Source organism: Furipterus horrens, unplaced genomic scaffold, assembly GCF_987537825.1.
Source record: "Furipterus horrens unplaced genomic scaffold, mFurHor1.1.pri manual_scaffold_4, whole genome shotgun sequence".
Classification (NCBI taxonomy): domain Eukaryota; kingdom Metazoa; phylum Chordata; class Mammalia; order Chiroptera; family Furipteridae; genus Furipterus; species Furipterus horrens.
This window is the reverse complement of record NW_028327174.1, coordinates 8,078,666-8,100,504: the sequence shown is the minus strand read 5'-3', so window position 1 is coordinate 8,100,504 and position 21,839 is coordinate 8,078,666. Positions and strand designations below refer to the sequence as shown.

Here is a 21,839-nt window from a genome sequence, read left to right as displayed (position 1 = left end):
GGGGTCAACCTTTGCTCTTTTTTGCTGAACTTGAACCTAGAAGGAGGAAGCCCTGAGAGTTTATCTTCCTGAGAATGAACCAGACAGCAGAAGGCAAAGCAAAGAGGTACAGGCCAGTGAGCCCTGGTGACATCATCTGAGCCCTCTCGATCACACTGCATGTGAAGTCGTGATATTTCCAAACTTGAATCAATACATTTATTTTCTACTTAAGCAGGTTGAATTGGGTTTTCTAGTTGCAATAGCCAAAGTCCTGACTAGCAGAGTCTGAAAGTGTTAAGACTCTCCCAGGTAAATGCAGCTCAGGAACCTGTGGGTAGAGCAGGGTTTGAGAGATGGCAGGAGTCAGCTGGACCCAGGCTTTTGATTGGCTGGGCAGATGCCCACAGAGATTTTAGAAAATCTGATTTGTTGTCCCAAAAGCAGCATGAAGACCAGAGGGATGACGTACTTCTGAGACACTCAGCTGAGCTCAGTAGGAGAACTTTCAGACAAATAGGACCATCCACATTGGAGCAGACTGTCTCAGGAGGGAGTGAGGGACCTGTCCTTGCAGATACACTGTTGTGGCTGGCAACCATCTTGGCCCCAAGTTTCCAGAGGAGTGTCAGGCACAGGGTGGGACTGGGGTAAATGGGCAGATGGTGCCATATGCGATGCTGGTATTGATGGCAGTAATGCAGGGGCAGCTTATTGGGTCCTGGGGCTCCCCTGTGGCCCCTAGGAAGGCAGGAGCATGAGGGGATCGAGATGCAGCACCTAAAGACTCACACCTTCAGACCCAGGGGGGCCTTCAGCACAGAGGAGATGATCGACCAAGCTCTGCAGCCGTCTGCTAGGAAGGGGACAGCGTGGCCAGCTGGGGTGCCTTCGGGCTTCGGGTGGGGGTCCTGGAGGGCCCAAACCACCTGGCTGGGTGGACTGGGACAACCTGGAAGGGCAACAGGCAGGGGATGAGAATTTGGGGACAAGCAGGATTTACAGCCAGCTCCCAGCTTTCCTGGCTCCCAGCTCATTCCCAGTTACCAGCTGTTGTTCACGGCCGTCCTTCCCATCAGAACTGCCCACCCTGCTCTCCCTCCACTCCAAGTCCTCTCCAGCCTTCTTCTGCCCCAGTAGTCCCACAGCTCTGTCTTTCCTGCCTCCTGTAGGAGGACTGGACTCCTCAGGGCTGGGGGGTCGGGTGGGTAGTGGCAGGGGCTGAGGCATATTTGTCCCTTGTCTTCCTGCCCTCCTGTGGGGAGGGCAGAGCAGGAGCTCAGTGACACCCACACCTTGGCTCGGGTTACCTGGCAGTTTCTCATACCTTGAATCTTCCTTCTGGGAACTGGGCTCACTGGGCTGAACTGGCTCAGGCAAATGGGGAAACCGAGGCCACTCACTTTTCCCCTCCTGTCCTGGTCTAAGTGCCACTACCAGTTAAACCGAGGGCCACTGCCAGCCAGAGCCTGCTGTGTGGTGGTGGGGAGTGGAGGGGGTCCTGAAGCAGTGAGGGGGGGCCCTTACCTCTAGAGGATGCTGCAGGGGCGCTTCTGTGGCCGTGTGGGCTGGGGACACAGGACAGCCCGGATGGCCTCATCAAAGACGGTCTTCAGGCCTCGCTGCGTGAGGGCCGAGCACTCCAAGTACTTCACCGAATCTGGGGTGAGGCAGCAAGAGAGCAGAGGCCCAGGTCAGGGGAGGGTCCTGGGCAAAATCCCCTCGCAAGACACACAACTGCCCTGGGCTGCGGGGGCTGCCTGGGCTGGGCCTCTCGGGGCAGGGAGTTGACCTCTCTGTGCCTGTTTCCTCCTGACGTCAGTGGGAGGGAGGGGTGAAGACCCACAAGTGCAGGTCTGTGCCTCTCTTGGACACAGAAGCCCTTAATTTGTGGAAGGGAGGCAGGAATTTTGATACTTTCCTGGGAAGAAAAGGGCTCAAGCTACTGACAGAACCTCCCCGTGCTGCTGTTTCTTCTAGAACATGGCCACCTTCCTGCCTCCATGCTTCCCCCGTGAGGCCCGAGGCCCTCAGGGTCCCCTCACCAGGCCCTTCCAAGTGTCATCTGACCACTCCTTAGCATCACCCCATTTTAAAGATAAGGAAACTGAGGCTCCTAGAAGTGAGGTCATTTGGAAACTGAGGCTCCTAGAAGTGAGGTCATTTGTCCCAAGTCACACGTCGCCTTGGGGAAGCTGGGGGCCCTCAGCGAGAGGAGTGGGACTTGGACAGCGCCTTCTTCCTCCCCGGAGGGGACAGGCTCCGCCCATGTGACTTCTGGCCAGAGCCTGGGGCGCAGACAGCTGAGGCCCTGCTCCCAGGGTCAGTGTTCCATCACCTTCCGAAAGGAACCTGTGTGAGTGGCACGTCCACGGCAACCCGAACAGTCTACCCCAAGTGAGGGAACCACAACTCCCTTCCTCCAGACCCTCCCTCGTAGGTGCTCGGAGAATGACAAGGGAAACACAAGCGTGTGTGCGCGCGAGGCACCCACGGAGGCTCCGTCCACATCAGCTGTCATTCCCAGCTGGGCCTGCGCTGCCCCTGCAGCTCAGCACCCCAGGGCTGGGAGGAGCCCAGGGGGGCCTGCCGTGGCAGCTATATCCTCCTCCGAAGCTCTGCAGCCACCCCCACCCCCACTGAGCCTCCTCCCCCTTGGCCTGGGCTGGTCCAAGACAAGTTCAAAGCCCCCGCCACCCGCTCCTCCCTGCCCCCACTATCTGGGATCAGTTCCAGGAAGGATTAGCTAGAGGCCAAGACAGGACCCCTAGATCATCTGCTTATAGAGGAGAAAGGACTTTGGGGACTCTGTCGCCGCCTTGTGCAGGTGGGGAGATTCAGGCCCAGGGAGGAGCCACTGGCTCATGGTCACACAGTCAGTACCAGAGCCAGGACGAGCATCCAGGCTTTCCTATCCCTTCTTATGCCAAAGTATGTACTTTAAAAGGGAAATGGTTGACTCTAGGCTAGGGAGTCAGTCTTGGGGAGAAGGAGGCCAGGGGGACATGCTGGTCAAAAAGAAGAGAAGGCAGGGGTGCAATTCCTGGTATTTGTGAGGAAAGACCAGCAGGCCTGGGAACCAGAGACCCCAGGATGGGGCATGTGGCCCAGGGCTTAAGCAGCATGCTGAGGTCCCCTAGGGGAGGTGGCCCTATCACTAGGCTGGTCACGGGAAGGAGGAGGTGGCAGCTGTGGTTTCTCTTCCTGTGAAGAGATGTGGGTCCCCAGGGCCCTCCCAGTTCCGGCGGAAGGAAGAGTGGTGGGGCTGAGGCAGGGACTGGGACTGGGTGTGGAGGCTCGACTGATTCAGGCGACAAACCTTGGGCCTGAAGGACTCTGGGGTGAGGTAGAGCATCCTGAGTAGCTGGGCCACTCCTGGTCCAGGACTTGTAGGCAGGTCAGGGCCTGACCAGGGACAGCAGGTCTCGACACCATGAAAGAGACCAGACCTATCAATCATCACCTCTCTGGTACAGGCAGCCCTGAGCCATCATGAGAATGCCTCCAAGCCAGCCATTTGCTGTCCTGTGTTCAAATCTCAGTTCTGCCACTTATAGCTGTGTGAGCTTAAAACGTCACTTTACTTCTCTGGTGCAGTGATCAGCAGGTGGGGAGGAGTTGGGCTGAGAAACCTGGGGGCAGGGGGAGGGAGGTGAGGAGACAGAAGGGAAGCCCTCACCATTTAAATCCAAGGCACAAGCACCTCCTCCAAGAAGCCTTCCTGGATTGGCTGCTCATCCTCTAAGCAGCCACAGCACACCCCACACCATCCCTGCTTCTGTGCAAAACATACTTCTTTTCAAGATCTGATTATGCATTATACTACTACTAATAATAACTAACACAGTCTGCCTTCCACATGCAGGCGCTGCTCTAAGGGCTTCAAGTGTGTGAATTCATTTAATTCTTTCAACTGCCCAGAACTATTACTATGGCCAGGGTTCACTGATGAGGAAACAGGCACAGAGATGCTTAGTGATTGGTCCAGGTTCACACAGCAAGTCCACGGCATAGCCTGGGTTTGAACCTCACAGCCTGGCCCTGGAGCCCATTTTTTTGCAATCAGCAGAGGCTGAGTTGGGGCTCCCCCTGTATCCAGTGCCCCCCTCTCTGAGCCCGCGCCCTGTACCAATCTCCTTGGCCAGTGCCAAGCCCTGTGGGTAGGTAATAGGCGCCAGTTTCTTCTCCTTCAGCCTCTCGATGGTGTCCTTGTCATCCCGCAGGTCCAACTTGGTGCCCACCAGGATGATGGGTGTGCTGGGGCAGTGGTGCCGAACCTCGGGAAACCACTGGGTGGGGTGGGGACAAGAGGGGACAGGAGATTGTGCAGGACAAGGGGAGAGGGCACACGATGGCATAGGAAGCAGAGGAAGAATGGCAGAGGGGGAGGGGGAAGAGGGGCCCCAAGGGGTGAGAAGATAAGAGGCGGGCATGAGGTTGAGAAGAGACATGACGTGGTGCGGGCAGGAGGCACGTGGTTGCAGGAAGAGGACGCATGAGGAGGTGCGGGGAGGAGAGAGGGCAAGATTACAGAGGGCAGAGGTAAAGCTGACACCCCCAGCCTCCTCTGAGACCCCCTCCAAGTCTCCTCCCTGGAGTCCCCCAGGCTCTGGCTGGCACTGGGGACCCTCTCTACCCATGCCTTCTGCTGCCCAAGGGACAGGCTTCAAGCCCCTTTTCTCAGGGTCGCTCATCCCCAAGCCCCCCCCCCCCCCCCCCGCCACCCCCGCTGGCCCCTCAGGCCCTGCTCTGCCCCACTCACCTTGGCACGGACGTTCTCATAGGAGGCCGGACTGACGAGGGAGAAGCAGATGAGGAAGACATCCTGGGGACAGAGCACAGGGGTTACCTGTGATCGGAGGCCCAGGTGTGTCCCACCTGTGCCCCCAACCCCCGACCCCGACGCCTGGCAGCCCTGAGCAGTGGAGCAGCCCAGGGGACACTGGGGTGTAGGGTCTGGCAGAGCAGGGATGCCTGCCCAACAACCACCAGGCTGCAGCTTGTTTACCTAGCACTTCCCAAAGGCCAGGGTCTGTCCTCAGAGGTCCACCCTCACACAGCACCTACTGCAGGGCTGCCGCCCCCATTCCACAGAGGGGAAGGTGCGGCCACCGAGGCTAATGGGTTTGCTGTCTATAGCTCCAGAATCCATGCTCCTGCCCAGGCAGGCACTACGGCACTGGCTGGTTACCAGCCCCAGCCCTGGCGGGGAAGTGATGGCTGCCCAAGAACCACAGAATCATCTACGGACTTTCTCCGTCTCTTCTACCCTCACCCAGCACCCCCAGCACCCTCGGGGTTCACAGTCCTGGGCTCCCAACCGAAGCCCTATCCTGAGTCTGACTGCCCCACCCACGGGGAACCAGGTGGTACCAGAGCCCGTGCTGGGGTGGGACTGGGAAGAGGGCAGAGTGGTCACTAGGGACTGACGGAGGGCTGAGGGCAGAGGGCGGAGCCCCTGGCTGTGCCCACGGAGGACAGGCAGTCCTCAAGCTGGGCCTTAAGAGGATGGCCAGGGTTCCCCAGGCCGAGCTGGCCCAAGGGCACCGCACGCAGAGGGAACAAGGCGAGCAGAGGCCAGCTCGCCAGGGCAAGGGGTGGGGAGCTCACCGTCTGTGGATAGGACAGCGGCCGGAGGCGGTCGTAGTCTTCCTGCCCAGCGGTGTCCCACAGCCCCAGGTTCACTGGCTTGCTGTCCACCATCACATTCGCTGAATAGTTGTCAAAGCTGTGGGGAGGCAAGACAGACGCGTCAGCCTCCAGCCCCAGAGCCCAGGGCCCTCCAGTGCAGCCCCGAGTGGTTTCATGGTGGAGGCTGAGACCCAGAGAAGGCCTGCAACAGGACCAAAGTCACACAGCGCTCTGCAATTACTTGGGCTTCCTTTTATTTCTGTTACTGATCCACAACATGAAAAGTGTTAAACTCGGGTGAGCATAAAGAGGAAAACATTGTCTCGATCATTTTTCTGCCCCCACCTGGCCTTTGGAGAGGTGATTTTTCAAGGCTGCATAATATTCCCTCTAAGTTTTATCAGAATAAAGTTACCCAATGCGTGTGCTGGACATTGAGGCTGGTCACGCAGTATTTGCTAAACAAGTGTTTATCCCCGTCGTAGGTTGGGTAACCCCAGAAGCAAACCCTGCAACAATGAGGTGGCACAAGTGGTTTATTCGGGAAGTCAGCCTGGGCAGCTGCAGGACGTCAGTGGGGAGGAGACAAGAAAGGGGCAGCAGCAGACACGGGCGCGTTAGGGACCTGTTACTGCTGTGGGTAACTGGGGCTTGAGCCAGCCAGGGCCACCTGGGGGACAGTGGGGGTCATGCTCAGGGACCTCCCTGAGAGGGGACAGGAAGCTAGGGTATTATCCCCCATCTCCATCTTCCACTGGCAAAGGGATGTCCTGGGGTGTTGATTCCTGGTTTTCCAACCCATCCTGAGGGTACACCGAAAGCTGCCAGTGACAGGAGATTTGGGGAAAAGCCACTGGCGCACGCTGGAAAGACACATGCCAAAGGGACAGTGCGGGGCACCAACAACTGCTGAACTCTCCCTGCCAATCACCCTCCACAGCAATCAAACAAGCTGCCTGATTTTTAACAATTCAATTCAACATTATTTCCCACTGCACACATCTCTGAGAAGAAGGTTCCGGTTCCTCATGCTGTGGAAGAGAAAACTGGGATCAGAGAAGTATAGCGATGTGCTCAAGGCCATACAGCCAGTGAGTGACCAAACTAGGTGAGAAGCCAGTGCTCACTGACACCACAGATGCTCCCCACCCTGTCCCTGAGGGCCAGAGACACCACCTGTCTCTCTTTACTGAGGTCACCCACACAGGCCATCATCCCCTGACCCCATCCACTGAGACCTCAGGCTCTTCCAGTTTCTCTTCCTGCTCCTCCCGTCACAAACCAGCCAAGCTGGTTCCCAGGCCAGGCTCACACTGCCCGCCTCCCTGCCCTACTTGGTCACACTGTGTCCCCTGCCAGGAATGCCCTTCCCACCTCTCCTCGTCCAAATATTCCCACCCACTGCGCTCACCAGGCCTTTGCTCCCATCTGCGCCTCTCTCTCTGGAATACCTTCCACCCCTTCTCATCCTTATCTCCTGTTCATGCTTCAGAGCCCTGCCCAGGCAGTTCCTGCGCTGTGGGGAAACCTCTGCACCACCTCCTTCCCTGTCCCCCACCTCAATAGAGTTTGTCATTCCCTCCCTCTGGCAAGTGCTTTGCCTTGACCATGAGCAGGCACTTAGTGTGCCTCTGTCCCACCATGTGGGCGGGGCCTATGCCTGCTTCAGCTCTGCAGTCTCAGGCCTGACAGCAAGTACAGGTGCAGGTGGAACAGAATTCAATCAAACTGAACTGAAGCCCTCAGGATGTCACCTCCTCCATGAAGCCCTCATGGATTGCTACTAAATGACAGGCCACAGAAACCCTAATGCTTCAGAGTAATTCTAAAGACACCTGTCCTGAGAAAGACCCCACTTACAAAAAAAAAAAAAAAGGACAGCCTGATGTTTTTAACACACTGTGTTGGGTCAGCCCTGAAGAGTGTTCCTGGTTACTCTCAGTGCCTCAGATGGCCCTGCTCCCTCCTGCCTGGAAAGGTCCTGCAAACACCCTTCCCGGCTTCCCACTCTTCTTCCTCCCAGGCTGGACTGACTCTTCCACAGTCCCTCCGCCACCCTTATCTCAACATCGCCTCCTCCTGACTCTCAGCCAAGTTGGAATCCCAACCCAGCAATCTGTGGTAAACTCACCATCCCCAAAAGCAGACACCAAACCTGGCTTGGTCCTCACTGCACCCTGAGGCCAGTATCGCCTTTGGCACATAGTAGGTGCTCTGCGTACCTGCTCTGGGCACTACCCATACCACCATGGGATTTCAGGTCCAGGGACGCACCACTGGGCATGATGGGAGAAAGAGCGTCTGGTGTCTTTGGCACCACCAGAAACATTCCTTTCGGCTAAGCTTGGGGTTTGGGGACACTCTCTTCTCTAATGTTCGTCTGAATCTCTGGTGCCGAAAATCCACCCACAATTCTTGAGCCAAAGATGTCTGTCTTCTCTGGGCCACCCCCCAGGGCCTCAGGGACTGTGGCCATGGGGAAAAAGCTGCGTCCTGGATTCTGTAGCAGCACCGAGCACCTACTCTGGGACCGGACAGAGGGCTAGGGGGCTTCTTATGTTAGGTCTTGAAGGCCCACATGACCCAAGACAAAAGGACCTCGAGCGACTCCCATTAGAAAGAAGAGGAAACCAAGGACCCAAGAAGTAATTTTTTCCAAGACCAGACAGCTCATAAACACAGGAACTGGTATTTGAACCTGCTTCTTCCATGACACCCATTAGTGAACCTGGGGACAGTGGCCTGGGATTGGTCACCCAGAGTTGGGAGGGAACAGAGAATTCCTTGTGAAGCCTTGTCCTGGCTGTGTGACCGTGAGTGAGCAAACTAGATTCTCTGAGCCTCACTTTCTCCATTGTGGAAAAAGCCCTATCTCTTGAAGTCATTGGCAGGATCCCGAAAGACAGAGGACATTTCAGCCACCCCATGGGGAGATGCGGAGAAGCTGAGTGATCTAATATCCAATATCCCTATACACCCCTCCACCAGCCAGCTGCTCCCCAGAAGATCAGTGGTCAGAGTCTGAGGGATTGCTGCAGGGTTTGCCAGTGACGAGAGGACCTTGTATTACCACCCTTGATCCCATGTCCAGATGAGGAAATTGAGGCTCACAGGCAGGAAGGGACTTGCCCAAGATCTCACAGTCAGTTGGTGGCAGAGCCAGGAGTGGATCATGTTACCCAATTCAGAGCCAGTGGTAACTGTCCCTGTGATTTCACGGCCATCCAGGGACTCAGTGGAGTTTGAGCCGGGGATGGGAGCTACCTGCGAACTCTGGGAGGGCAGGGAGCTCACATTTGCTGAGCACCCAGGGGTGCCAAGTGCTGTTCCGGGCCCAGAAATGGATTTCACCATCGCCCCCATGTTACACGTGAGGAAGCTGAAAATCAGAGTGTGGGAGTGACCTGCCCAAGGTCACACAGCTGGGGTGTTTTCACCCAGAATCTGTGCAGCCTCTTTCTGCGCTTCCCAGGGCTGCGAGCCCAGACCTGGCCCTGGACTGGAGCGGAGGAGGGAAATGGGGACAGGTGACCGGGGTGCTCGAGTTCTAGCACCTTCTCAGGGCAGGCTGGAGCGTGACCTGCCTGCAACATGCTCAGCTCTGTTCTAGAAGCTGGTGGGACTGCTGAAGACAGGGCCCTGACCTCCCAGAGCTCCCAGCCCAGCAGGGGAAGTCAGGGCAAGGCAGGCTATGAAGACTGTCAAGTTGGGTGGTGGGAGCTGGGGGGGGCGGGGGGGCTCGGCGGTGGGAGGGACCATGTTAGACAGGGGGTCAGGGAGGTGATACCTGAGGCAGGAACTGAATGATGGGAAGGAGGAGAGTGCAGAGGCTTGTGGGAAGCTGGTGTGTCTGGGATGGTGGGGGAGGAGGGGGCGGCATTCGGGGCTTCGAACTCCGGGATGGGAGATGGGCTTTAATTGGAAGGGGAGCTATGAGAGGTACTTAAGCCAGAGTGTGTCTCCCCCTAATTTTCACCTTTGAGAGCTCACCTGGGTGGGCTTCCATTTGAGAATGGCTAGAAGGAGTAGTGGAAAGGGGAGACCCCCCTCGGCCTCAGGTACCCCAGGGCAGGGTCTTCCTGCCATGTCTTTGTATTCCCAACACTGAGTGGGCTTCAGTCTCCTTATCTGTGAAGTGGGGACCTAACACTAAGCTGTTCACCCCCCACTGCTGGTCGCAAGCTGAGGGCAGGTCCTCACTTATCTGATCTTGTGTGACAGCAAGAGCCTCCCTGTCCCCAGCAAACCCTACCGTCCCCAGCCCCAGAAGCTCTTCCGACCTTCATCTCTGTGCCTGTTTTCCCCAGCTTCACTCTCTGCAGCTGCCCCCACCCTTCAATGTCAAGGTCTCAATACAACATATTCCTCCCCCCAACCCCCCATCACAGGGGCACAGGGATTGTAGCAGGAGCTGAGCCACTCTGTACTGGAAGACAAGGGAGGGTGGCAGGCAGGACTGGCCACATACTTTGCAGGCTGCAATGCAACATGAAAACAGAGGAGCCCTTGTTCAAAAACTAAGCATTTCCAGCCGGGGATATGAGGGTGTTAAAACAAGTGCGGCCCTTTCCCAGCATGGGGCCCTGGGCAGCTGGGAAAGCAGACCTCGCCTGGTCCTCTCTCTGCCCTTCTGCAAGGTTGTCCAGAACAACTGAGCCCACCAGGGGCCAGTCTCTCCAAGTTGCTGAGAGCCACCGGCCATTGGTCGCACCATCTTGCACCAGAGGAGACACCTTCCGTCCCCCTGTACAGGGGAGGCACCCAGGTACTCAGCCCAGGACCTCCCAGCCCAGCCCCCAACTCCAATAGAAAGGGACACTGAGGCTCAGGGAGAGGAGGTGACTGGTGGTAAGGTCCCTCAGCAAGAGTGCCCTCCAGCCCATCTGGGACAGGCAGAGGCAGGAACACACTGCTGGTGACAATGGCCTTCTGCAGGAGCTGCTTAGCCTGACCACACACCTGCTTCGCTGCTCAGGTCTAGAGCCAGCCCTCCCTCAGCGCCAGGATGTACTGATAAACACGTGATAATTGATGGTGAACGAGCAGATAAGGGCAAGTGTGAAGAGAGGTGTAGCTGGCACCAAGCTATATGGGGCTCAGTGACCAGGCTTAGGCAGTGATCTCTTTCCCAGGCTCCCTAGCCAGGTCTCCCTGCCCTGTCCTGGCTGCCTGCCTTCCTCCTGTCAGGGGCAGGCCAGTGTCCCAGGGAGAAGGGAACTCAGGGCACCAGTGAGGCTGAGGGCCAGCCCCTTAGTGGCTGTGAGCCTCAGCTTCCTGATCTCAAAACCCAGCTTCCCTGAGGACCGATGAGGTCACACATGTGTGACATGTCGTGGGGGCCAGCACACAGCAGGCCCTAAAATAATGATAGCTACGATCAGTTCTCCTACAGCCTCCCCATGATGTTCAATTCAGGTCAACTCACAACATGGCTGTGTGCCTAAGACAATGTGCTGATTACATTGGGCACAGACACTATGCTAAGACGGTGGGCTAACCCGAAAAGAACAGGACGAGGGTCCTGCGCTCCCTAGGCTCATGGTCAAAGGTCCATCAAGTCATTCTGGGGAGCAAGAGGCCCTTTCAGGCTAGAGCAGAAAGGCTTCCTGGAGGAGGGGATACTAGAGCTGGGCCTGGCAGTCTTAGACATGTGGACAAGGGAAGGACAGGCACTCCAGGCAGAGGAAACAGGCTGGGCAAAGGCCCAGAGGCAGAAATACCCAGGAATGTTTGGTGAACCAAAAGGGGCCATGAGGCCAGGAGGGAAGGTTAAGCCTTGAACGCTGCGCTACAGAGCTGGGAAGTTGTCCTGAGAGCGATGGGGGCCACTAGGGGCTGGGAAGGGGGGGTGCTGGTGCTTACCCCCTTGTTCTTCCCTCCCAGAGTCTGACCCCCACACTTTGTTACATACGTGTCAAATGACAACCCTGACTCCACATTTCACAAGAGAACGGGGCTTCCGATTGGCCTCCAGATGGCACTGGCCCCTCCCCCGGCACACACATGTGTCCTGGGACCTCTGCTCCTTGCCATCAGAGCCTTCCAGTACCTCGTCCCTCCCCAGCCCGGTCCCTCTCCTCCACTTCTCCGACCCAGCCCCTCTTCCCACCCCGCTCTGCTCAGGCCAGCCCGCCTCATCTCCCTCTTCCTCTCAAAGGCCACCTGCTCCCCTTCAGCACCCGCCACACTGACACAGTCTCTCTCCACATTAGGAGCCCTTGGCCTTCACCCTGACAGTTTACGTCGGCCTTGGTGGCCGCCCCTCCAGCCAGATCATTAGGTGGCTCTGCCAGGCAGACTGGCTGAGGCATCTCCCGGTTGCTCAATGCCCAAGTGCCCACACACAGCCGGCTGGCACACAAGAAGCGCCTGAAAAGGGGGCAGGGCTGCTGGTGCGTGTCTCCCCCTCCTCCAAGCGCCCGCCCGCACGGCAGACTCACACGGTGGGGATGTACTCTCCCGGGAAGGCGTTGGTGGTGTAGCTGATGAGAAGGCAGGTCTTGCCCACGGCTCTGAAAGACAGGAAGTTCCAGAGGGCATCAGCCACGGTCCCACCCGCTCGCCTAGCCCACCCCTCGGGAAAGACCTGGGCCCACCCCTCTGGGACTCAGTTTCCCCATCAGAGGATCCCGGTGCCAGTGCTTTTAAACCTGAGAGCCTTAGAGTTATCTGCAGTGTCTGATAAAGGGCAGACTCCAGGCTTCAGGTCTTACCCCGGAGATGCCAATCCGTGGTTGTGGGACGGAAACAGGAAGCTGTGTTTTGGAAAACTTACCCAGGTGACACTAATGGGGGACAGAGGGTTACGGGCAGGGGGTGCCCAGCATACCCCCTGAGCTGGACAATGCTGCAGGGGCCCCCCGTGCCTGACCGGGGCTCTGCCCTCTCACACCTCACCCACCACCTGCAGCAACATGAACCTGGGCAAGTCAGTGAACCCCCCTGTGCCTCGTTTCCCTACCTGGAAAATAAGGATAACATGAGTCCACCCTCAGGGGAGTGTGCTGAAAAGCAAACTGGATGAAGCCCATAAACAAACCAAGCGCCTGCAGGGCACAGCTCACCAGCGAGTGTAGCCATTAACAGCTCAGAGTTTGGGAGTCAGGGAGGCCTGGATTCAAATCCCATAAGGTCTGGGGGAAATCATTTCGTGTCTTTGATCTGCAGTTCTCCCCCCTGTGAGATGGGCCTGATGCAGGGCCCGTGAGAGGATAAGATACAGGGTGTGGCCAAGCCCAGCCCCTGATGCATAGCGAGTGCTAAATGAAGAGTGACCACCCTTTGAGCTGTCTTCCCCGGCCTGCTGGGCTGGGCGGGCGCCCAGGTGGAGGCCAAAGGGACAGCCCTGCCCCCCCTAACCCCCCACTCCGGTCCACTGTTTCGTCACCTCCTATTCAGAGGAGCTGGCTGCCCTGTCCCCTCCACCCACCTCTTCCCCTGGGCCTGCCAGCAAGGTAACTTTGAATGACTGGACCGTTGCCCTTGACTTCCGCCTGCCCCTCCTCAGATCAGATACAAAGCAGAAGTGGGCAGGCGGGAAGATAACAGCCAGCCATGCTCAGAGTCAGCTGAGGGCAGCCTGATCAACTGGCCCGCCCCCATCTGAGTCCAGCCGGGGCCACAGGGACCCGGGCCAGGAAAGAGCCGGGTTTCCTGAGCCTCAGGCTGCCCCTCTGGGGAATGGGTGAAAGGCCTGTGTGCCTAGAACGTGCTGGGACAGGCTGGGAGGCACCTACAGGAAACCCTAGCATGCACCCGTGGCCCAAATCCTGGCATATTTTTGCTGTGAGCCTCCAGAGATGGGCATTTAGATCTGAAACTTCACAGCTGAGGAAACTGAGGCCCACAGGAGGACATGACAACCTGAGGTCACTGATCTCAACCTGATCCCCACAATTACGTCTCCTCACCACCTCCTTCCTTCACCTTCCACCTCTCACCCCCAAGCCCCACACATCCTCCCAAGCAGGCATCTGGGGGTCAGGGAGGAGGCTGACATTTCTTGAGCATACTCTCTGTGCAGGGCAACCATTCAAAATGCGTGAAATGACCCCCACCAACTCTGGTGGGAGTTCTCAGATGGCCAAGCTGAGGTTCAGAGAGGCGCTGTGCCTTGCCCAAGGCCACACAGCAGCATAAGCCAGTGACTACAGCCCAGATCAGCCTGGGGACAGAGACCAGACTTTTGGTTCCCTACCCGCCACCTACATCCACAGATGGGAAACCTGCCCCAGCACCCTCGGTACAGGCGAGGGGCCCCAGGTAACCCCTCCCCCACCCGCAGTCCTATACTCTCCACCCAGGAAGCTTCCAGGGTGAGGTGGGCAGAGAGGGTGAAGCTGTCCTCAGCCCACCCAAGGGCTCCCTCTGGTTCCTGGGAGAAGGGATAGTTCCTCCTGGCTGCCTCCCAAGTACTCCTACAGGTAAGGGGACTTCCCCAGGGACACCTGTGCAGGAGGGTCTGTGAGGAAGTTCAGCCAGGTACCTACCCATCTCCCACCACCACACATTTGATGGCCTGCATCGTTTCCGGGACCGGGGCAGCGGCGCTGACTGCGGAGCGTTTCTGCGGCACCAGGGGTGTGGAGAACCTGGTGGGGGCCCAGCAGGGGAGCAGCAGCAGCAGCAGCAGCCGGGAGGCAGGAGGAAGCGGAAGGGGAACTTGCCCAAGCTGCTGCCCCCACAGCCGTTTGTAGGAGGCGGGGCGTGTGGTCTGGCAGAGCAGCTGAGGGGACACCAGCTGGAGACCTAGGGACCCTCTCAGCCAGGGACTTGCTTCCATGGGCAGGGGCCAGAGTAGTTCTCCAGGAACCTGAGGTCTCCAAGAATTCAGCTCATCTCAATTCTAAGCAATAAGCGTTTAATGAGCATCTTCTGTGTGCGGGCACAGCAGCGGGTACTGGTGAGTCCTGGGGAAGATACGACCTCCTCGAGGTTGTCCACCAGACAAGGCAGGACGTGATGGGGCCACCGGGGCTCTGCAGGGAGGGGACCTCAGAGGTACCCAGAGGGAGGGCTGGGCCTGTGAGGTGGCGTTCCAGCCGGCACTTGAAAGGCAGTGTCAGAGAGAGGGCGCTCTGGGTGAGGGGGTCACATGAGCAAGACACAGAGGGTCCCCCCAGACAGAGGCCAGTGTGGGAACCCCTAAACGTGGAAGGGTGGGAGATACGGGGGGAAGGTGATGAGGCAGGAAGGGAGGTGGGGGGTTGGCTTGGGAAGAAGGCGAAATAGAAGGGAAGTGACAGGCAGTGTCCCGCGCAGGCCAGGCTCTGCGCTGGAGGCAGCCCTGGGGGACCCCGCGCCTTGGAACTGAGAACCGTGGCCCATTTTAAAGATGCAGAAACAGAGGGTCTGAGAAGTCAGATGACTCCAACGCCTCCTGGCACCCCGGCTGCTGCCGGGGGGGAAAGCCTGAGTTCTGCAGCTCAGGGGTTCCTACCTGCAGATGCTCCCCCCCTGAGCCGCGGCAGATCGGAGCTGAGCGGCATTGAGTCTCCCCAGTGGGCTCCAGGTTCACCTAGTCCTTACCATTCATTGCCACAGCTCCCCACGCCCAGCACCTTTCCAGCTCCAGGGGTGAGGAGGAGATGGGCAGAGCCACTGGTCACCCCCCACCCCACCCCCACCCGGACTCACTCAGGGCAAACCAGGAAACCACAGGAGAGTGTGGAGATGGGGGCAGGGGGGAGTTTGCTGAGCGACCAGCGTCACCCTGGAGACAGAGACCAGGACTCCCCTAGGCACCTCAAGGCTGAACCCTTCCAGAACAACAGGGTTGGCACAAATGGCTTTTGCAGAAAGAGAAACGCAGCCCCCCATGGGGCCTACTCCTCCACTTGACCAGTCAGTTATTCAAACCAGCCACTGCCCTTCCAGGTCTTTGCTCTGTGCTGAACCAGTGGGAAGCGCTTCAGGGCGCCCAGGCCAGGTCAGGAAGGCCCAGTGTCCCGCCATGACCCACCCTGGGCTCCCTCCCTTCCAGGCCACCTGAGGGCTACCCCATATCCACATTCTTTTTCCAACCACTGCTCTCCCACAGGGCAGCCTCTGTGTTAATCTCAAACAAAACGGAAGTGTACCCAATGCAATGTGGTATCCTGGATTGGATCCTGGAACAGAAATATAGATATATAATATCAGTGGAAAAAGTAGTAAAATCCAAAACAAATTGAAATTTAATTAACAGTATAGTGCTAAAGTGAGTTTCTTCGCTTTGACAGGTGCCAGGGTTATGTAAATGATGTTAACATCAGGGGGAACTGGGTGAAAAACACATGTGAACTCGCTCACTATCTCAGCAACTTTTCTATAAATCTAAATTATTCCAAAACAAAACATTTATTTAAAAAAGAAAAAAAAAAAAAAAAACCAAGATGATGCCCCTCATTGGGAATCCCCAGCCAATGAGTGTGGCCACGCAACTTGGAGAAGGGACTATGTACTGGGCTTTATCCGCCCCTCGCCCCCAGGGTGGGGCTCCCTTAGCTGTAAACGGCCTGCCCAATCACACGTGGCCTTGGCGGCCCTAAAATTGCGCCTGCCCTCTCCCGGAAAAGCCACTTCTCCTGGACAGCCCAAGAGAAGTCATCTCCCAGACTCAGGGCCGCCCAACTCCCTCCTTCCCTCCGCGCGCACTGATTATGCACCACCTGAATCCTCAGCTCTGGGCTTGGTCCTGCAGGGGACACAAAACACGGAAACAGAGACGTGTACAAGCCCTCTGAAGTATGCAGCCATGAAGCCCCCACCACAGCCGAGACACAAAACACCAGAGAGCGTTTCCAGCACCAGGGAAAGTTTCCTCGCACCCCAGTGCAGCCCATCCCCCCCCCCACACACACACACAGCCGGGCTTGCTTTCTGTGGCTATAAATTGACTTTGCGTTTTCTAGAATCTCACATAAATGGAATCACCCCGTGAGTGGCCTCTTGCACACGGCTCCTGTCAGTATGTTCCCGAGATTCATTCATGCTCTTGTATGTGCCGAGTCCATCGCTTTCCGTCAGGGAGCGATGTCCCATGGTGGGGATGAGTCACAGCTTGGTTATTCACTCAATCCTGTCCTCTTTCCACCACGCTTTGCAAAGTTACTGAATCACAGAACCATGGGGCCTCTGGACATGCGTAGAGGGACCATAAAGGCCATCTTTAGCCAACTCCTACCCTGGCACCACTGGTATCCAATGCTCTCAGTTCACTGCCCATGAAGCAGTTGCCCAGGCCCTGCTCACATACCTCCAATGACGGGGAACTCATTACCTTAAGAGACAGTCTTTTTCATCCTTGGGTAGCCGAGCCTGTTAGAAAACCCTTCCTCATTTCAGTCCAAATTCACCTTCCTAGCTTGTCCCCACAGGGGTCCTAGTCCTTGTCCTGAGGCCACTAGGGTCATTCGGCTCCTCCCTCCACACCCTAAGCCCTAGGATTTGGGAGGCACAATGTCCATCCAGCAACATGTTGATAAATGTTTAACTTATATCTCTGGTCTAGTGATTTCTGCTAGGGTGTAATATTCCATAATATGAATGTACCAAAATATATTTATCTAATCTCCTGCTAATGGATATGTAGGAGGCTTGCCATCTTTGCTTGGCAGACAGTTCTGCTGTGGATATCTGTGGCCTCCTGGCACCCCTGTGAGAGGTTTCTCTGGAAAGGGGGGTGGCAGAGCTGCATGCACATACATCCCTCACCTCCACAGAGAAGTCATCTGTCACCTCCGCAGAGAAGTCATTCCGCAGCAGCCTCCCGGTCCACACCCTCGCCCACACTGGGCCTTGAAAGGCTTTCTACTTTTGTCCACCTCGTGGTTGTCAATGGCCATCTCACTGTGGGTTCAATTTACATGAATTTATTTCTGGTGATGCCGAGAACCTCTGCAAGTATTTACTGGACATTTGGGTTTTCTCTTCCATAAATTGTCCTTTCCTACCACTTGTTCATTTCTCTATCCTCATATTTATTTGGAGAAGCTCTTTGTGTATTCCAGTCCCCAACCTTCACTTTCTATATGCATTGCAAGTCTTTTTTCCCGGTCTTTGGGGTGTCTTTTGATCATCTGCGGCTTTTAATAAACAGAATTTTTATTTGAATGTAGTCTAATTGCTTCTCTAGTGACTTCTTGGGCTGTTGGAGCGAGTCTTGCTTACAAAGCAATCCTTCCTGGCTCCCAAATTCATAGATGTCCGCCTGCATTTTTTTCTAAAGCTTTTCAAGTTTCGCTTTTGATATTCAGCTCTTTACACGCTTGGGATGGATTTTCAGGCGTGGGGTAATATGGACTTCTTCAGCTCTGTGAGCTATGGATTCAATTTAGTCCTCCGCGCGGCCCAGCGGCCCAGCACGATTTACTGAGGAGCCCTGCCTGCCTTTTCCCAGGTGAACTGCCTCGGTCCGTCACATGGACCAGGTCTCCGGATGTGAGTCTGTCGCTAACTTCTCTGTCTGTCGGTCCATCTGTCCACCCTGGAGCCAGCACAACACTGCCATTATTTCTGAAATTTAGCATCAGGTCTTTATACCCAGCAGGGCAAATTCTCCTCTCTGGAACTTTTTCAAAATTGTTAGTTTTTGTTGATCATTTGTTCTTCCATATACATTTTAGAATAAACTCGTCAAGTTCCGAGAAAACCTATGCCGGGATTCTAATTAGAATTCTGTTCAGTTTATAGGGGAATTTGGGGAGACTTGACATCTTTGTAAAGTCAGTCTTCCTACCCATCAACACGTTCCATTTCTTCTTTATATCTTTCAATAAAGCTTTATAATTTCCCCCTGGGAAGGCCGTGCACATTTTTTCATAAGGTTTATTCCTTGATGCTGAATCACATTCAGTATTATTGTAACTAACAGTTTTTTAAATTGCTTTTTCTGTGTATTGCTTACATGTCAGGAAAATGTCCAGCTTTGCATATTGGACTTATACAGATGGCAGCCTGGGTGAAAATGCTTAACAAAATTTATCTAGAGATTTTGCTACTAACAAGTCCAAGACTGTCTTTGCAAACAATCTTATCATTTGTAGAAAATGACCATTTTATTTCTTCCTTCCCAATTTTTATAATTTTATCGTATTATTTGCTCCATAAGATGCACTTTTTTTCCCCAAAGGGGGGGGGTGTCTGTGCGTCTTATGGAGCAAATGTTGCGTCACAGACCGTGATGTGTATTACCTGACCTGTCAGCGATGGTGCCAGCTGTTAGAAGAGGATTAGCGAACCTACAAAAAAGAGCTTTAAAGAAGTGAAGACTCATCTAGCTGTAAATTCTTGGGGATCCTACCAGCCAGCCACAACCTCTCGACCTTTCCATCAACAAACCATTTAAAGTCTTTATGCGAGAAGAGTGGGACAACGGATGGCTGCTGGCAATCATGCTCTGACACCTACTGGAGAGATGAAGAGGCCCACTAGCCCTCAAGTTTGCGAATGGGTGAAAACATCATGGCACTCAGTGAAGGATGAAACCATTGTACCGTCATTCAAAAAAGGTGGCATTTGCAGTGCCTTAGATGGCACTGAAGATAGTGTCACTTATGAAGATAGAGAAGAAAGTGATATCAGTGATTGTGAAAAACTGAGCTTCGTTAATTCTGACACTAGCGATGATGAGTTCTTGGGGTTCCCAGAAAACTAGAAGAGCACTTGAACCTTAAAGTCTCTCCTCATTTGTTAATGACAGTGGTGATGGTTCTTAATACCGCTGTTGACTGCTGTTCACTTTACATGGTTGAAATATTATTCTGTTATATTTTATTAAATATTTTAGTACACCATTTGGTTCAGTTTTGTTTTTTTTTTGTTTTTTTCTTGTTTTCCTCCTCTAAACCTAGGTGCGCCTTACAGTCAGGTGTGTCTTATAGTGCGAAAAATACAGTTAATTCCTTGGTCTGTCTGGAGCCTCCACTGCCCCATTGAATAGACTCGGCAATGGTGGACATCTTTGTCTTATCTCTGATTTTAAAAAGAGTGTTTCTGTGTTTCACCATTGAACACAATACAGGCTTTGGCAGATATTGTCCATTAGAGAAGGTCCCTGCTATTTTTAGTAACAACAGTTTGGTTTGGTTTTTGTCTTAACTATTTAATTGCATTGAACGCTTTTCTTCCCTGTATCTATGGAGATGCTGTAAATAACATCAACTCATTTTCTAATGTTCAATGACCTGTGCATTCCTACAGAAGCCTAACTGAGCCACTGCTGGGAATGCTGCCGACTGTCCCTCCGTAGCCGTTCTCTGCTTCTTCTTTTCATAACAGAGCTCCAAGGCCCGCAGCCAGCCAGCTCAGCCAGCTGAAGACCACGTTTCTTGGTCTCCCTTGCAGCAAGGTGAGGTCCCATGACTAAGTCTGGGGGAGAAGGGGGGGGCGGATGGAAGGGATGTGCCCAACTTCTGAGTCATCGTCTCCTTGAAGGTGAACCTATTTGTCCTCTGCATCCTTTGTCCTTCTTCTCTGCCTTGTAGGAAATGGAAATGCTGGTGAAATCCTGGATGTGATGGGGACAGAAGGTCAGGACCACATACCTCTGGATGGGAGAGCAGAATACACTTTGTCTTCTTGAAGCCGTTGTGTTATGGGGTCTTTCTGTTATAACAGCGGTGCAATCAAGGCGATTGTTTTTTAGGTATTGCAGCTTTAAATTGCCAAAATGGGGTGGGGGGTCCCATGTTCATCAGTGAAAGTGGGCGGTAATTTTCCTTTCTCATATTGTCCTTGTCTTTTTTGTGGGGGTGGGCGGAAGTGTACCAAGGTTATACTAGTTTCATTAAATGAGTTGGCAACACTTGTCAGGCCATTGAAGCCTCATTTTGAAGTCATGAGAGAGAGAGAAGAACTACTAATTCAATTTCTTTTCTTTTTTTCCTTTTATTAGTATTTACTTCACGCTGCATTTACTCCGTGGCCATATGTTTTTGTTTCTTCAGTTTCTCCTGGGATATCTTCTGCTTCTGTGCCGCCTCCTCTTCCTCTTAAGGACAATCTGCTCCTTTTCAGTAGGATCCTCTCGGTGTGGCAGAGAGAGCTCACGTGGGGGTTAATCGCCCAGGAGCTCTGCAAGTTCAGGGTTGCACCTTGGGAGCTTTGTTCCCCCAGATGTGCTCAATGACCAGAGAAGCTACATCCAAACCCTTAAGCTCAGCGGTGCTCTCTGCATGTTCAAGCCTGTGCAGCAAAAACTCGGCTCTCTTTTTGGGCCACGGACCCTGTGCCCAGCCCCACTGTTTGGCCTGGCCACACCTCCCAACCAACTCCACCACTGTAACGACGGAATGGGACACGGTGCTTCTTTAAAGTGACATCCTTCAGACACTTGGTGGCTTTTCAAATATGCATACCCTTGATGGCCTGGGCAGTTTCACGAGTGGTCTTCAAAGTGAAAATGAAAATTTGAACCTCTTGACTTGCATGATTTTGTGGGCTTTTCTGGGTCAAGTGAATAGAGAATGTTTTCAGAGGTCACCTCTGGCCACTTCGGGAAGAGGAGGCTAATTCAATTTCTTTAAAGGCTATAGGACCATTTGGAATTTCTATTACTTCTTAGTCAGCCTTTTATATTTTTCTATTTTGCTTGGGTTTTTAAATTCATACATCTTTTTAATCTATCCTTTTTAATTTCTGTTATATTCCTCCTTTTTTATCTTATATTTTCTTTTTTGCTTCTAACTTTTGTTTTTAGTTGCTCCCAAAGTTTGTTAATTATATCACTCTTTTCAAAGAACCAACTTTTGCCCTTTTTAATCCTTCCTACTATACAACTTTACTCCATTTCTTTAAAATCTGTTATTTATTATTTTATTTTTCTTTGGGCTTCTTCTATCATTCTTACTTTACTTCTCAGTTTTGAATGCTTGGTCCATTAATTTTCAACCTTGTTTTGCTCCTAATATAAGCTCTTTAAGCTATACATTTTCCTCAAATATTACTTTAGCTGCAACCAAGTATTTTAAAATTGTGGTAAAATATACGTAATATAAAGTTTACCAAAACCTATAATTTTGATATATAATATCTCATTTTTATTCAGTTCTAAGTATTTTAAATTTTCATTATAATTTTCTTTTTCATCAATGAGTTCTTTGACAGTATGTTATTAATCTTCAAATGTTGGGAAATGGGATTGCTATCTTTTTGCTATTTTTTAAATGGTATTGTGGTCAGATAGCTTGGCCTGGTTCTTTTAAATGTGTTGAGATTTGCTTTATGTATGACTTACTATGGGGTTTATT

The 21,839-nt window shown here is 53.8% G+C and overlaps 1 protein-coding gene and 1 long non-coding RNA gene across 2 annotated transcripts; one reads left to right on the top strand and one right to left on the bottom strand.

Annotated features, from left to right (window-relative positions):
- Positions 1-184: 184 nt before the first annotated feature.
- On the bottom strand, positions 185-14,231 carry RAC2 (Rac family small GTPase 2). The gene is made up of 7 exons (XM_090272481.1): positions 14,100-14,231; positions 12,051-12,122; positions 5,590-5,707; positions 4,742-4,804; positions 4,109-4,268; positions 1,507-1,639; positions 185-931 (listed from the first exon to the last, which is right to left on the bottom strand). Exons 1-6 carry the CDS (start codon positions 14,132-14,134, stop codon positions 1,509-1,511), a joined length of 579 nt encoding a protein of 192 aa, XP_090128607.1. The 5' UTR covers positions 14,135-14,231; the 3' UTR covers positions 185-931; positions 1,507-1,508.
- A 114-nt stretch (positions 14,232-14,345) lies between these two features.
- Positions 14,346-20,203, top strand: LOC150011063 (uncharacterized). Its single transcript, XR_016510417.1, has 3 exons — positions 14,346-14,512; positions 19,870-19,939; positions 20,076-20,203. It is a non-coding gene; the product is annotated as an uncharacterized LOC150011063 (long non-coding RNA).
- Positions 20,204-21,839: the final 1,636 nt, after the last annotated feature.

Bases quoted from the DNA above. Each gene is read 5' to 3' on its own strand.
- RAC2 (XM_090272481.1), bottom strand. From the start codon at position 14,134: ATGCAGGCCATCAAATGTGTGGTGGTGGGAGATGG. The intron at 4,805-5,589 runs GTGAGCTCCCCA...CTCTGTCCCCAG, and splicing joins CGCTGTCCTATCCACAGACG to GATGTCTTCCTCATCTGCTT. The intron at 1,640-4,108 runs GTACAGGGCGCG...GCCTCACCCCAG, and splicing joins GGCACTGGCCAAGGAGATTG to ATTCGGTGAAGTACTTGGAG.